This window comes from Cetorhinus maximus, chromosome 3 (genome assembly GCF_964194155.1).
Source record: "Cetorhinus maximus chromosome 3, sCetMax3.hap1.1, whole genome shotgun sequence".
NCBI classification, from domain to species: Eukaryota; Metazoa; Chordata; class Chondrichthyes; order Lamniformes; family Cetorhinidae; genus Cetorhinus; species Cetorhinus maximus.
This window is the reverse complement of record NC_135881.1, coordinates 31,109,169-31,123,270: the sequence shown is the minus strand read 5'-3', so window position 1 is coordinate 31,123,270 and position 14,102 is coordinate 31,109,169. Positions and strand designations below refer to the sequence as shown.

The following is a 14,102-nucleotide window of genomic DNA, read 5'->3' as shown; positions in this document are numbered from 1 at the left end:
GCAACTTTTATACTTGTGTTTTGGAAAAGGGAGGGGAGAGTAAACATTCCATTTGCCGTCCAAATTTTTTTTTTCGTTCATGGGATGTGGGCGTCGCTGGCTCAGCCAGCATTTATTACCCATCCCCAGTTGGCCTCAAGAGAGCATTTAAGAGTCAACCATATTGCTGTGGGTCTGGAGTCACATGTAGGCCAGACCAGGTAAGGATGACAGATTTCCTTCCCTAAAGGACATTAGTGAACCAGATGGGTTTTTATGACAATGGGCAATGGTTTCATGGTCATCATTAGCCCAGTGAAAATACCACTATGCTATTGCCAGTGGCTGTACCTGACTTTGTGATTCATGTGCCACAGACCTGTGCCAGAGCTCTGGAATCTCTCTCTTTATAATATGCTGCTTTTCTATTTTTCTTGCCACTGGACAAGTTCACATTCTCCCACTTGGAGGACACAAGTGACATCCTGGAATTAGCTGTAAATCAGGAGATGGAAAGGATGGAAGAACTCGGTGAAAATTACAATCACCAGGGAAGTAGTATTGAGCAAATTGTTGGGGCTGCAGGCTGACAAATCCCCAGGTCCAGATAGACTTCACCCTGAGGTCTTGAAAGAAGTGGCTAGTAAGATAGTTGATGCATTGGTTTTAATTTTCCAAAATTCCTCAGGTTTGGTGAAGGTTCCATTAGATTGGAAAATAGCGAATATAGCTCCTTTTTTCAATAAGGGAGGGAGACGGAAAACAGGAAACTTCAGGCCAGTCCTAACATCTATCATGGGGAAAATGTTAGAAGCTATTATTAAAGACGTTATAACAAGACAGTTAGAAAAATTCAAGGCAATCAGACAGACTCAACATGGTTTTGTGAAAGGGAAATCATGTTTAACCAACTTATTGGAGTTCTTTGAAGGAGTCACATGTGCTCTGGATAAAGGGGGATGTACTGTACTTAGACTTCCAGAAGGCATTTGATAAAGTGCCACATCACAGGTTATTGCAAAAATTAAAAGCTCATGGTGTGTAGGGGGTAAAACACTGGCATGGATAGAAGATTTGCCAGCTAACAGGAAGCAAAGTTGGCATAAATGGGTCTTTTTCTGGTTGCAAGGATGTGACGAGTGGTGTGCCATGGGGATCAGGGCTGGTGCCTCAACATTTTATATAAATGACTTGGATGAAGGGACCAAAGGTATGGTTGGTAAATTTGCTGATGACACTAAGGTAGGTGGGAAGGTAAATTGTGAAGAGGACATAAGTGGTATGGATAGGCTAAGTGAGTGGGCAAAGATCTGGCAAATGGAGTATAATGTGGACAAATGTGAAATTGTCCATTTTAGCAGGAAGAATAAAAAAGCTTATTATCTAAATGGTGAGAGATTGCAGAGCTCTGAGATTCAGGGGCATCTAGGTGTTCTTGTGTATGAATCACAAAAGACTAGTATGCAGGTACAGCAAGTAATTGGGATAGCTAATAGAATGTTACCATTTATTGTGAGGGGAATTGATTATAAAAGTAGAGTTTATATGCTTCAGTTGTACAGGGCACTGGTGAGACCACGTCTGGAGCATTGTGTACAGTACTGGCCTCCTCATTTATAGAAGGATGTAAATGCATTAGAAGCAGTGCAGAGAACATTTACTAGACTAATACCAGGAATGGGTGGCTTGTCTTATGAGGAAAGGCTGGACAGGTTAGGCTTGTATCCACTGAATTTAGAGTAAAAGGTGTCTTAATTGAAACCTTTAATATCTTGAGGAGCCTTGAAAGGGTGTATGTGGACAGGATGTTTCCTCCTGTGGGAGAATCTAGAACTAGGGATCACTGTTTAAAGATAAGGGGTCGCTCATTTAGGACCGAGATGAGGAGAAATTTTTTCTGAGGGTAGTGAGTCCTTGGAACACGCTTCCTCCAAAAGGTGATGGAAGCAGAGTCTTTGAATATTTTTTAAGGCAGACTTAGATAGATTCTTGATTAAAAGAGGGTGAAAGGTTATCAGGGGTAGGCAGAAATGTGGGGTTGAGGTTACAATCAGATCAACCATGATCTTATTGAATGGCGGAGCAGGCTCAAGGGACCGAGTGGCTAACTCCTCCTAATTAACCCTCTTAAGAAATTGATAACTTTTTGGATATAGGGGCATCAAGGGGTATGGAGAGAGAGCGCGGGAATATGGCATTGAGAAAGGATCAGCCATGATCATATTGAATGGCGAAGGAGGCTCGAAGGGCCGAATGGCCTACTCCTCCTAGTTTCTATGTTTGTATGTTCATGTTATACTGCATCTGCCAAATTTTTGCACACTAATTTAAACTATCAGTATCCCTTTGCAGACTCCATGTCCTTTTCACAATCTACTGCCTACCTGTCTTTGTGTCATCAACAAATTTAGCAACCAATCGTTTGGTCCCTCCATCCAAGTCATTGATGTAAATTGTTAAATAGTTGAGACCCAGCACTGAACTCTGTGACACTCCCTAGTTATAGTCTGCCAAGCCAGAAATTACCCATTTAACCCTACTCTGTTTGCTAATCAATCCTCTATCCATGATAATGTGTTACTCCCTACACCACGAGCTCCTATTTTGTGCCTTTGATGTTGCAAGTTCCTTTTGGAAATCCCAAGTACATCACATCTACAGGTTCCCCATTATCCATGTTGCTTGTTACTTCCTCAAGAACTCTAATAAATCCGAAAATGTGATTTTAAATCGCAAACTTCGGATAGTTCTGCCAGGGTTATAACAATAGTTACCCAGAAAAGGTTAGAAGAATTAAAACCTCTTCTAACTTCTGGGTAACTATTGTAAAGACCCAGACTGACCCCATGGGACAACCCCGGACATCCCCTTTCACAAAACCACATTTGCTCTGCCTGATTACATTAAGATTTTCTGAGTTCCTGCTATAACCTCAATAGATCCTAGCGTTTTCCCTATGACAGATGTTAGGCTAACAGGCTGGCAATTTCCTGCTTTCTGTCTCCCTCCTTTCTTGAATCTCAGCCACTTGGTTTAGACCGTAGGGCGCAGGCTATCTTGTTGAGAGGTTCTGGTACATTTTTTTTTCAGGACCTTGTCCTGGCAATTGCTTTAAGATCCTTTGTCCCTTTTACTATTTGATTTGCAGGCACTTTTGGGATGTTTTTTGTCTTCTACAGTAAATACAGACACACAGTATGTGTTCAACGCTTCAGCCTTTTCCTTTTTCCCATTATTAATCCTGCTCACTAGAGTACCAACACTCCCTTTAGTTACTCTTTTCCTTTTTAAATACTTGTTGAAACTCTTACTGCCTGTTTTTATATTTCTAGCTAGCTTTCTCTCATTCAGATTTCTCCATCCTCATTTTTTTCTCTGGTTTTAAACCCTGGCTAATCTTATTTACTGATGACTGCAGAATTGTATGCTTTTTTCTTTTAATTTGATACTACATAAGCCACGGATGGTGCCTCCATTCTCATTGCTGAGTTATGAAATACCTCCTTAAACATCTGCCATTGCTTCTCTACTGTCCTATCATTTAACCTAATTTCCCTCTTCACACCCTTGTAATTGCCTGTGTTTAAGTTTAAAACACTTGTCTTAGGCTCTCCTCACACCTTCAAACTGTGTAATTCAGCCATGTTATGATTACTGCTACTTGAAAGCTGCTTCGCTGTGAGGTCATTAATTACTCTTGTTTTATTGCACATTACCAGGTCCAGTATGACCTCTCTGGCTCTAGAATATACTGAAAATGCTATGAATTCATCTCCCAGGCTACCTTTCTGATTTGTCTAATCTATATGTAGATTAAAATCACACACGTTTATTGCAGTATCTTTCTTCTTAACCCTGTAAGCCACATGACTTGGTTGTTAAGACAATGTGTTGTAGTAATGGCCAAAGCAACGCATGCGCTAAACAGTGCATGCGGAGCACATTCCTGTGGGAAACTGCTAATTGCTGTCTCTTCCATAACTTTTGTTTATAACCATTTTTTGTTAAGTTAGCAAAGTAACTTGATTTATTCAACCCCCCTTTTTTATTCAGTTTATTGCTCAAATCTTTCTCAAAATCCAATCAGGTTCTATTCACTGGATTGCTCATGCCTACAAATATATTTGCCCTTCAAGATTTCGTAGGTTTGTGCAACATGCCCTATATTCTCAAAACCACATTAATTTGTCTTTATGGTTTTAGATGAAGTTGGAAAGTGCCTCATTGAAAGTACAACAGTGGTTTCCTGACTGCAAATTTCTTAATCCATGCTTTTTGGACATTAAGAATAGTAGCATCTTTATTTCAATAATGGCATGACTTGGAACTCAGTTTGGCTTAAATTACCTAACCTGATTAGGAATCCACTCTTGAAACTCTGTTACAATGGAAAAACATGCGCAGGAATTTATGTACTTCTGGAATGTTCCTTTTGGATTTCATATATGTAGAATTAACACTACACTGGATTTTTGATTTTCAACAATTGGGCTGTCATTTTTTATGTATTAAAATATTATTTGCATATAACAGCATAAATTCAATTTTTGTAGGTATCTCCATTCCCAAATGCTGGTTTCATAAATGGATTTACTGCAGCTCCAAACTTCAAATCTGCTACAGCCCCTTTGGCCTCACTCAGACAATATAATCCTAGAAACAGGTAAGATCTCTTTTGAAAGCTGATTTTAAAATAAAGAGTATCTAGATTAGAAGCAATTACAGCCTCCCTAATGTGTGGAGAGAAATGCAAAAAGGAAAGGGGCTGTTTCATAATATGCAAAAGGAGGAGGGGGCATCCTGTTATATTTGCATACCTTTTTATTAATTACAGATATTGCTGGAGGCTTGGATTTTGTTTCCGACTGCCTCCCAAGGAGCCAAGAGTTGAGGAGAAAGGCAACTTAGGCAAGAATGGCTTAAGATCATTACAGTATTATGCATTACTTTGGATGTTAAGAATAAATATTTCCTTAAATCTCAGCTCCTTCACATTTGGGAACTTTTTCCAACACTTGTACCTTTTTTGTGGTATGGTCCGAACTGAACACAATGCTCTAATTGTTGTGCAATCAGTACATTGTAAAACCTTACTATTTCTACAGACAGAATTGCTGCCACTCTGGCTGTATAACTGAGCATTTTAGTAATTTTAAAATTTGAAATGATGCCTACACAGTGCGTGTTTGGGAGTAATAGTGGAATATCTCAATTCTAATTCATTCCACTCATTCTTTAATTATAATGTACAGTTTTCTGTGTACACAGTGCACTGTTTCAAATTCCTGAAGTATTAAACTTCATTTTCCAAAATGGCTAACCATTTTGCAAAGATTTCTAGCTGTTTCATTTCCATGGCTCTCCCCATTGTGTTGCCACAGTATTTAAAATCCAAGTCATTTCTGTAGATTTATCTCGTTTTATTCAAAGCCACTTAACATTTTACCTTCCGAATACTGGTTCCTATGTTCTTTTAAGAGCATAAGACGTAGGAGCAGAAGTAGGCCATTCAGCCCATCGAGTCCACTCTGCCATTCAATGAGACCATGCTGATCTGATAATCCTCAACTCCACTTTCCTGCCTTTTCCCCATAACCCTTGATTCCCCTACTGATGAAAAATCTGTCTACCTCAGCCTTGAGTATACTTAATGGCCTAACCTCTACAGCCCTTTGTGGTAAAGAATTCCACAGATTCACTACCGTCTAGAGAAGAAATTCCTTCTCATCTCTGTCTTAAATGGGCAACCCCTCACTCTGAGATTTTACCCTCTGGTCCTAGACTCTCCCACAAGGGGAAACAACCTCTCAACATCTACCCTGTCAAGCCCTCTAAGAATCTTATAGGTTTCAATAAGGTCGCCTCTCATTCTTCTAAACTCCAAAGAGTACAGGCCCAACCTACTCAATCTTTCCTTATGAGAAAATCCTTCCATACCTGGGACCAATCTAGTGAACCTTCTCTGGACTGCCTCCAATGCCAGTATATCTTTCCTCAGATAAGGGGACCAAAACTGTTCACAGTATTCTAGGTGTCGTCTAACTAGTGCCTTGTATAGTTCTACAAGACTTCCCTATTTTTATACTCCATTCCCTTTGAAATAAAGGCCAACATTCCATTTGTCTTCCCTACTACCCGCTGAACTTGCATGCTAGCCCTTTGCGATTCGTGCATGAAGACCCCAGTTATGTTGTTGTAGTTATTATGCAGCTATGTCCCATTCTGAATTACTGAAGTTTTTAGTTTAAGTGGAATCTTTTCTGTGAAACTTAAGATCTATGTCTCCCTTTTGTGAGAGTTATGCAAGTCAAAATAATAGCGATCATAGAGTTTTCATTTGGATATTCAGTCAAGTAATGGGTGTATAAAATGTTTAAACTCTGGCTACTTAATCTGTGGGGTAAATTTCCCAAGTACAGTTTTACTGTTCCATATTTGGGTTGTATCTGGAGAGCATTTGGACAGTGACTTAATGTCATTTTGGTGGTTGAAGATGTCACCAGTAGTAGGAGCAGCGTAAAATGAAAACAATATCTCAAACCATGGAGGTTTTTAGATTTCTTAATTTTGTGATGGTATATTACAAATGTGATAACTAACCTAACAGATTTTATTTGTGTAATTGCATCATTGCTTTGACTTCAAAAATGGCAGAACTGCCAGTTCAAATAGGAAAGAAAAGGGTCTTTCGGGTACATGACAAGAGGCACTTTTGTTACGTTAATGAAAACGATAGCACAGTGCATGAGCAGTTGTAGGTGGACGAACTGTTCTTCGTCATAAGCGTGCATAAGCAGAAGAAATCTAGCAATAGTATCACACATCTTTTCAAAATATTTCAACAGTTCACTTGGTTCACATCTGAGCAATGCCTTTTTTCCTACAAGTAGCAATTAAGATAAGATGTAAAAATACATTTGTCTTGCATTTTTAAGATCTAACTCGGACTTCAGTGCATTTTTAGCTTGGTTATAATGTGGTTGGGTGCAAGTTGCGTAAGCACCAACTTCTAACAGTCTTAACATTGCAGTGATCATTAAGGTGGCATTGTACATAAGCTTCCAATATTCAGTGTTACAGAATTATGTGCTGCTGATTTTGAGTTTAGTTCCAGTAAGTAATAGCAGCAGGATAAGGAAACCAGGTGCTTCTACATGGAGTTAATCACTTAGACCAAACATTAGCAAAATGCAGAATGAGGAAGCTTAGGTGAGTGAAATTTGTAGTCTTGGGGGAATGTGGGTGTTGCAGACAAGGCCATTTGTCACCCATTCCTAATTGCCTTTGAGAACCACTTCAATCCATGTGATGTAGGTACATCCACTTTGCAATAATTTTGTGAAAGGCTCTGGCTATCCCGCAGATCAATCTCGTTTCGTTAGACTATTGCTTTAAATGCTGCCCTTGTGCCAATAACAGATGGTCCGCTCCAGTTTCCCATCTTTGACTGGGTTGTTCCTCTGCCTTTTGGTACATCTAGTGCCTCTAGTATACCTAGTGAAGGGAGTTTTATTATATATAGCTCTGCAGGAAAGAAGTTAAATTGCTGGGCAATTATGCAGCTTTGGGTGGAGCCTTGTCTGTCAACCTGCAATTGGCTATAACCTCATGAATGCTTAATTAAGATGTGTTGAGGATGGGTTGACTCTTATGGCAATGGGTTGTTTCATCCTGCTGCAAGCAGTAATTCATGCAAGAGAGTTGATCTGAATCCTCAATGTGAGTAATGACCTTCGACTCTCGGACAAGTTTGGTTATTATTAGTGCAGGCCAGGACCAGAAATTATATAGGAACATGTTAATCTAGCTGCAGCACCTCTCATACTCACCAGGCATGGAGTTTTCTGTAGAAAACACTCTTAATCCTCCAATTTTGCACTGCCTACCAATCCTCCTTTGTAGTATTTCCAAAATTGCGCTGGCAGCAATGTACTGTATCCTATGGATTTCAATGTTTTAAATCCTTCCTATAACTGGTAATGTCATCACTATTTGTGGTCTTAAAATGATTGGCCTTCCTCTAGATAAGCATAATTAATTTGCACTTCTCATAGGAACCACAGCAAATCCCATCTACGCCCCACATTGCCGAATACAGATCGTGGACCAGGACTTTTAGAGAGCCCAACGATATTTAATTTTTCTACGGACCGTCTATTGAATGGTGTTCGAAGTCCTCAGATGCGACCGGCTGGACCCAACAGGACACGGATCCATAGCAATGCAGGTTATAAGAGAGATTTTGGGATTGGAAGGTCAGAGCAAATCAATGCTGATTCATCACCCAGCATGGGCCGAGGAAGGTGAGTCGAAATAACTGAAATAAGAACGTAACAGCAAGGATCGACTCCTTTCACCTTTCGTCAGACATCTTATTAAAGATGTTTAGCTAAATAAGATGTGATTATTGCTGTACAAGAAAATCTGAATTTACTGCTGGTCATCCTGTGATTCCCTGCCATTTTGTCTTAGTTTGTCTTTTCATCCCTGTTCTTCCCCTCTCCCATCTCCACCCCCCATCAAATATCATCCATATAAAATTTCCAGAATAAATGAGTGATTTTAAAACTCCTGACCTACAATGGGATGGATCGAGGGATCTAGGGAAGAGTAATTTGGCTAACTTGCTCTGTCAAGCAAAGCATGCCTTTAAAGATTGATCATTTATGATTGGATGTATAGAAGGTGAGAGAAACATCGGAGTTAGTGATTTGTTTTCCCTGAATATTAGTCTTTATGGAATTTTATTTTTTTATCCAGGAAGAATTCGTATGGATACAGGAAGAAAAGGGAAGACAAGTTTATGGTATGAAATTTTCATATTGAAGTTTTAAACGTTGACTGTCATTGAGCTTTCATGTGGTAGAGCATTATGTAGTGCCACTATGTAAATCACAGCATCTTTACACTGCAGAAGGAGGCCATTTAATTTATCAAGTCTGCACTGGCTCTCTGAAAGAGCATTCTACCTAGTCAAACTCTCCTTCCTTATCCCTGTAACCTTGCACATTCTCTCTTTTCAGGTAGCAATCCAATTTCCTTTGGAATACCTAAATTGAAACTGCCTCCATCACACTTTCAGGAAGCTTGTTCCAGACTCCAACCACTCTGGGTGAAAATTTTTTTCCCCTCTCCACATTTACTCCTTTTGCCAATTATTTTGAACCTGTGCCCTCTAGTTCTTGATGCACCCTCGAGTGGGAACAGTTTCTCACTATTTACCCTGTCCATACCCCTCAGGATCTTGAATACCTCTATCAAGTCTCCTCTCAGCCTTCTTTTCTCCAAGGAAAACAGCCCCAACCTCTCCAATCTATCCTCATAGCTACAGTCCTTCATCCCTGAGATCATCCCTGAAATCGTTCTTGTGAATCTCCTCTTGTATTCTCTCCAATGCCTTCACATTTCTTCCTCAAATATGGCGCCCAGAACTCGACACAGTACTCCAGATGAAGGCTAACTAGTGTCTTATGCAAGTTCAACATGATCTCCTTACCCTTATACTCAATAATCCTATTAATAAAGCCTAAGATACTATATGCTTTATTAATTGCCCTCTCAGCATGCCCTGCCATCTTCAATGACTTATGGGGCCCCTCTGTTCCTGCATCTGCTTTAGAGGCTCTCCCTTTATTTTATACTGTCTTAACATATCTATCCTGCCAAAACAAATCACCTCGCACTTCTCTGCATTGAACTTCATCTGCCACTTGTCTGCCCAATCCACCAACATGTCTATGCCCTTCAAGATTATCCCTATCACAGTTGACAACATTTCCAATCTTCGTTTCATCTGCAGATTTTGAAATCATGCCCTGCACACCACAGTCTAGGTCATTAGTATATATCAGGAAGAGGAAGGGTCCCAACACTGACCCCTGAGGAACTCCACTACAAATCTGAAAAACAACCATTTATCACTACTCCCTGTTTCCTGTCACTCAGCCAATTTCTTATCCAAGTGCTTACTTTCCCTTCTATTCCATGAACTAGAATTTTGTTCACAAGTCTGTTGTGTGGCACTGTATCAAATGCCTTTTGAAAATCCATATATGCTACATCAACTGCGTTTCCTTCATCACCCTCCTCTGTTACCACCTCAAAAAAAACCTCCAAGTTAGTTAAACATGATTTTCCCCTGAAGAATCCATGGTGGCTTTCCTTAATTAACCTGCACTTGTTTAAGTGACTATTGATTTTATACCGTACTTTAGTTTCCATATGTTTCCCTACTACTGAGGTCAAACTGACTGGCCTGGAGTTGCCAGCTTTATCCTTGCACCCCTTTGTGAATGTTATACCCTTGTACAGAGTTCTCCAGTCCTCTGGCACCTCCTCTGTGTCTAAGGAAGACTGCAATTTCCACTCTCTCTTCCTTCAGTACCCTCGGATGTATCTCATCCGGTCCTTATTTATTTTAAGTAAAAATAGCCTTTCCAACACGACCACCTTCTTGATTATAAGTTCTTCTAGTGTATCAGTTACCTCCTATCTCACATTGGCCTGGGTAGTAAGTTGTTCCTTTGTAAAGACAGATGCAAAGTACTCATTCAACACCGCCACTATTTCTCCAGCCTCCACATGCAAGTTCCATTTTTTGGCCCTAAGTCAGCCCTACTCTTTCTTTTACCACCCGTTTCTTCTTATAGAGGACCTTGGGATTCCCTATTATATTTGCTGCTAGTCTCTCTTCATGTACTCTCCTTGCTTTTCTTCTTAGTTTCTTCACTTCCCCTCTGGTCCTTCTATTATTGCCCTCTCTTAACTCTGCGGCTCTGCTCTTGGTCTCGCCCCTTCTCGCGCTCTTTTAGCTCTCCGACTCCGCTCCGAATGCTGGTTGCAGCTTATAGCCCTATGGTGTAACTCAACTATCCCATCCGAAACACAATCTGAACTTGAGAGGGGTGGAAGCAGTTCCAGTGGTTTGTGAACATTAATATGGTTTTGTCTCCAATGTGGTATGCGAAAGGTTTGCACCAGTTTCCAACCTACATTCCAATCAGCTTCACTATTTACTATCTGGAAACATTGAGCAGTGTTAATCTTAAAACTGCTGTCAGACAAGTTGCATAATAAAATAACATGGGTACGCTCCTTAGACTTGAAAGCTTCCTGCAGCTTTGACCTGACTATGAATTTGGCCCAGAGAGGTTTGCTGAAATATTGCAAATGTGTGTGATGAGATTATAAATTTTCCAAAAGAAGCTTACTTGTTAGTACACCTCTTGGTATACTTTGATCCCTTTCCTTTAAGTAGTGTTACTTTGAGTACTCTCCAATCTTCTATAATTTAGGGTCAGTTAAGATGTTAGAAATTTCAAAATACAACTACTTCAGGGATCACATTGTGCTGTCTCAAGTGTATGTAACCTTTTTAGCCACTTGGATTATGTCTGGGCCATAACTTCGGATCCAGAAGGTCGTACCTGGGAGATACCCCAGATAATGTGCCGTGGACGCTGCCGCAAAGGCTGCTTGAGTTCAAACTTTTGAGGGGCAATCACCCTGCAGCAGGAGACACCCAAGACTCCAATTCAAATCCTGGGTGGCTCTGACTTTCTTACCAGAATAGTTACCCAAGAAAAGTTAGAAGAATTATAACCACTTGTAACTACTGGGTAACTATAGTACTGACCCCTGACTATGAACAGGTAAAGATGGCAGATTTCTTTTCCTAAAGGACATTGAACCAGATGTTTTGCAACACTTTGTAGTTTCATGGTCACTAGCTTTCAATTCCAGATATTTTTATTAATTAATTGCATTTAACTTCCACCTAGGGCAGCAAATAGATGGGAATACCATCACCTGAAGTTCCCCTCCAAGTCACTCACCATCCTGACTTGAAAATATATCGCTGTTCCTTCGCTGTCACTGGGTCAAAATCTGGGAACTCCCTTCCTAACAGCACTGTGGGTGTACCTACACCCCATGGACTGCAGCTGTTCAAGATGGCAGCTCACCACCACCTTCTCAGGGGCAACTAGGGATGGGCAATAAATGCTGGCCCAGTCAGCGAAGCCCACATCCATTGAATGAATAACAGAAAGAGCTGCCATGGTTGGATTTGAACCGATGCCCTCAAAGCATTAACCTGGGCCCCTGGATTACTCGGCCAGTGACATGACCACCATGCCACTGTCACCCCCAATTACTAACTCCTCTTAACGTGTGTCATTATAAATAAATAGGCCCTCCTATTTCATTGATGATTGCACAGACAGTCAGGAGTTTAGTGTTGAATTTTAAAACCTGTGAGCAGCTTGTCGACACCTTGTTATAAACGTGACAGGTTTTTTCCCCCAGGTAACTCATTTTAAAATTGGCCACGTTGAATTGGTTTGTTTGAGATTATTTTTCTCGCTTGAGATAGAGCTACTTTTCTGTTTTGGGCAACGTTGATCGACATTACACTTGATCTAATGTAGAAACGTTTAAGCTGGATGCAGAGTGAAGTTCTCATAACTTGCTGAAATATAGCCTCTAGATAAAGGTGCGTAGTATGAGTTTGGCAGCTTATCCACACTTAAATTTGGGTCCTCACCATTTGGAAATGGTTTGAGACTCTCTTAACTTTCCTTGTGTCTGCAACTTGCAGAGAAACTTAAACTTTGTTTGAATTCTGTTGCTCTGGGGTTTTGAGTAGTTAAATAAAAATACAATTTTATTTGAACTCTAATTGTCCGAAAATTCAAGAGGTTTATAGCACAAAAATAGGTCATTCAGCACATGTATTTGGCAGTTTTCTGCTGGATTGAACCAGAACCAAATGTCACTTTGCTTGCTCCAAAACGGTGGCCAGATTTTGCAATCAGTGGCAAAGTGACGGCACTCTCCGCTGATTTTGAAGTAAAGAACAAACTTGCCTAACACTATGGTGGGACAAGAATTTCGCTCTCGAGAGAGGATTTCCTCACTGCGTGGACCTCAACATGGCTTTCTCTAACCTGGATGCAAAGGACATATCACGTGAAGTGGATAGAAGGCACATCCACAGAATCTAAGAAATAGCAGGAGTAGAGCATTCAGCCTCTCAAAGCCTGCCTGCCATTCAATAAGATCATGGCTGATCTACCTCAGGCTTCAACTCCTCTTTCATGCCAGCTCCTCATAGCCCTCAACTCCTTGATGCTTCAAAAATCTATCTACCTCCTCTTTAAATACTTTCAATGATCTAGCCTCCACAACTCTCTGGGTTAGAGAATTCCAGACAATCACTACCCTCTGAGAGAAGAAATTCCTTCGCATCTCAGTTTTAAATGAGTGTCCCCTTATTCTGTAACTTTGTCCCCTAGTTTGAGATTCCCCCGCTAGTGGAAACATCTCAACACCTACCCTACCAAGTCCTCTCAGAATCTTGTGCATTTCAATAGGATCACTCCTCATTTTTCTAAACTCTAATGAATAAAGGCCTAACTTGTTTAGCCGTTCTTGATAAGTCAACCACTTCATCCCAGGAATCAGCCTAGTGAATATCTTTTGAACTGCCTCCAATGCCGGAATATCCTTTCTTAAATACAGGGACCAAAATTGTGCACAGTACTCCAGGTGCGGCCTCACCAACACCCTTGGAGCAAGTTGTAGCAAGACTTTCCTATTTTTAAGCTCCAACCCCCTAGCAGTACAGGCCAAAATTCCATTTGCTGCCTTAATTACTTGCTATACCTGCATGCTAACTTTTTATGTTTCATACACAAGAACACCCTGATCTCCCTCTGCTGCACTGTTGGAGTCTCTCTCCATTTAAATAATAGTCTGCCATTTGATTTTTCCCTACCAAAGTGCATGACCTCACACCTTTTACATAAAACTCCATCTGTCAAGTTTTCGACCACTCACTCAACCTATCTATATCTCCTTGCAGATTCCTTAAGCCCTCATCACAACATGCCCCCTCACCTATCTTTGTATCGTCAGCAAATTTGGATACATGACACTCTGCCCTGCCCCCCCCAACCAAGTAATTAATATAGATAGTAAATAATTGAGGCCCTAGTACTGATCCTTGTGGCACTCCATTAGTTGCATCTTTCACAGAATCACAACACAGAAGAGGCTCTTCAGCCCATCGAGCCTGCACCAACACAAGGTGAGAAACACCTGTCCTACCTACCTAATCCCAT

The 14,102-nt window shown here is 40.6% G+C and overlaps 1 protein-coding gene across 1 annotated transcript in view; it reads left to right on the top strand.

Annotated features, from left to right (window-relative positions):
• The window catches only part of larp4b (La ribonucleoprotein 4B), a 124,353-nt gene that overhangs the window by 75,811 nt on the left and 34,440 nt on the right, over positions 1 to 14,102 (top strand). The window contains exons 11-13 of the mRNA XM_078537352.1: positions 4,533 to 4,642; positions 8,034 to 8,282; positions 8,740 to 8,785. Coding sequence (XP_078393478.1) covers positions 4,533 to 4,642; positions 8,034 to 8,282; positions 8,740 to 8,785 — 405 coding nt within the window. The remainder of the gene's footprint in view (positions 1 to 4,532; positions 4,643 to 8,033; positions 8,283 to 8,739; positions 8,786 to 14,102) is intronic.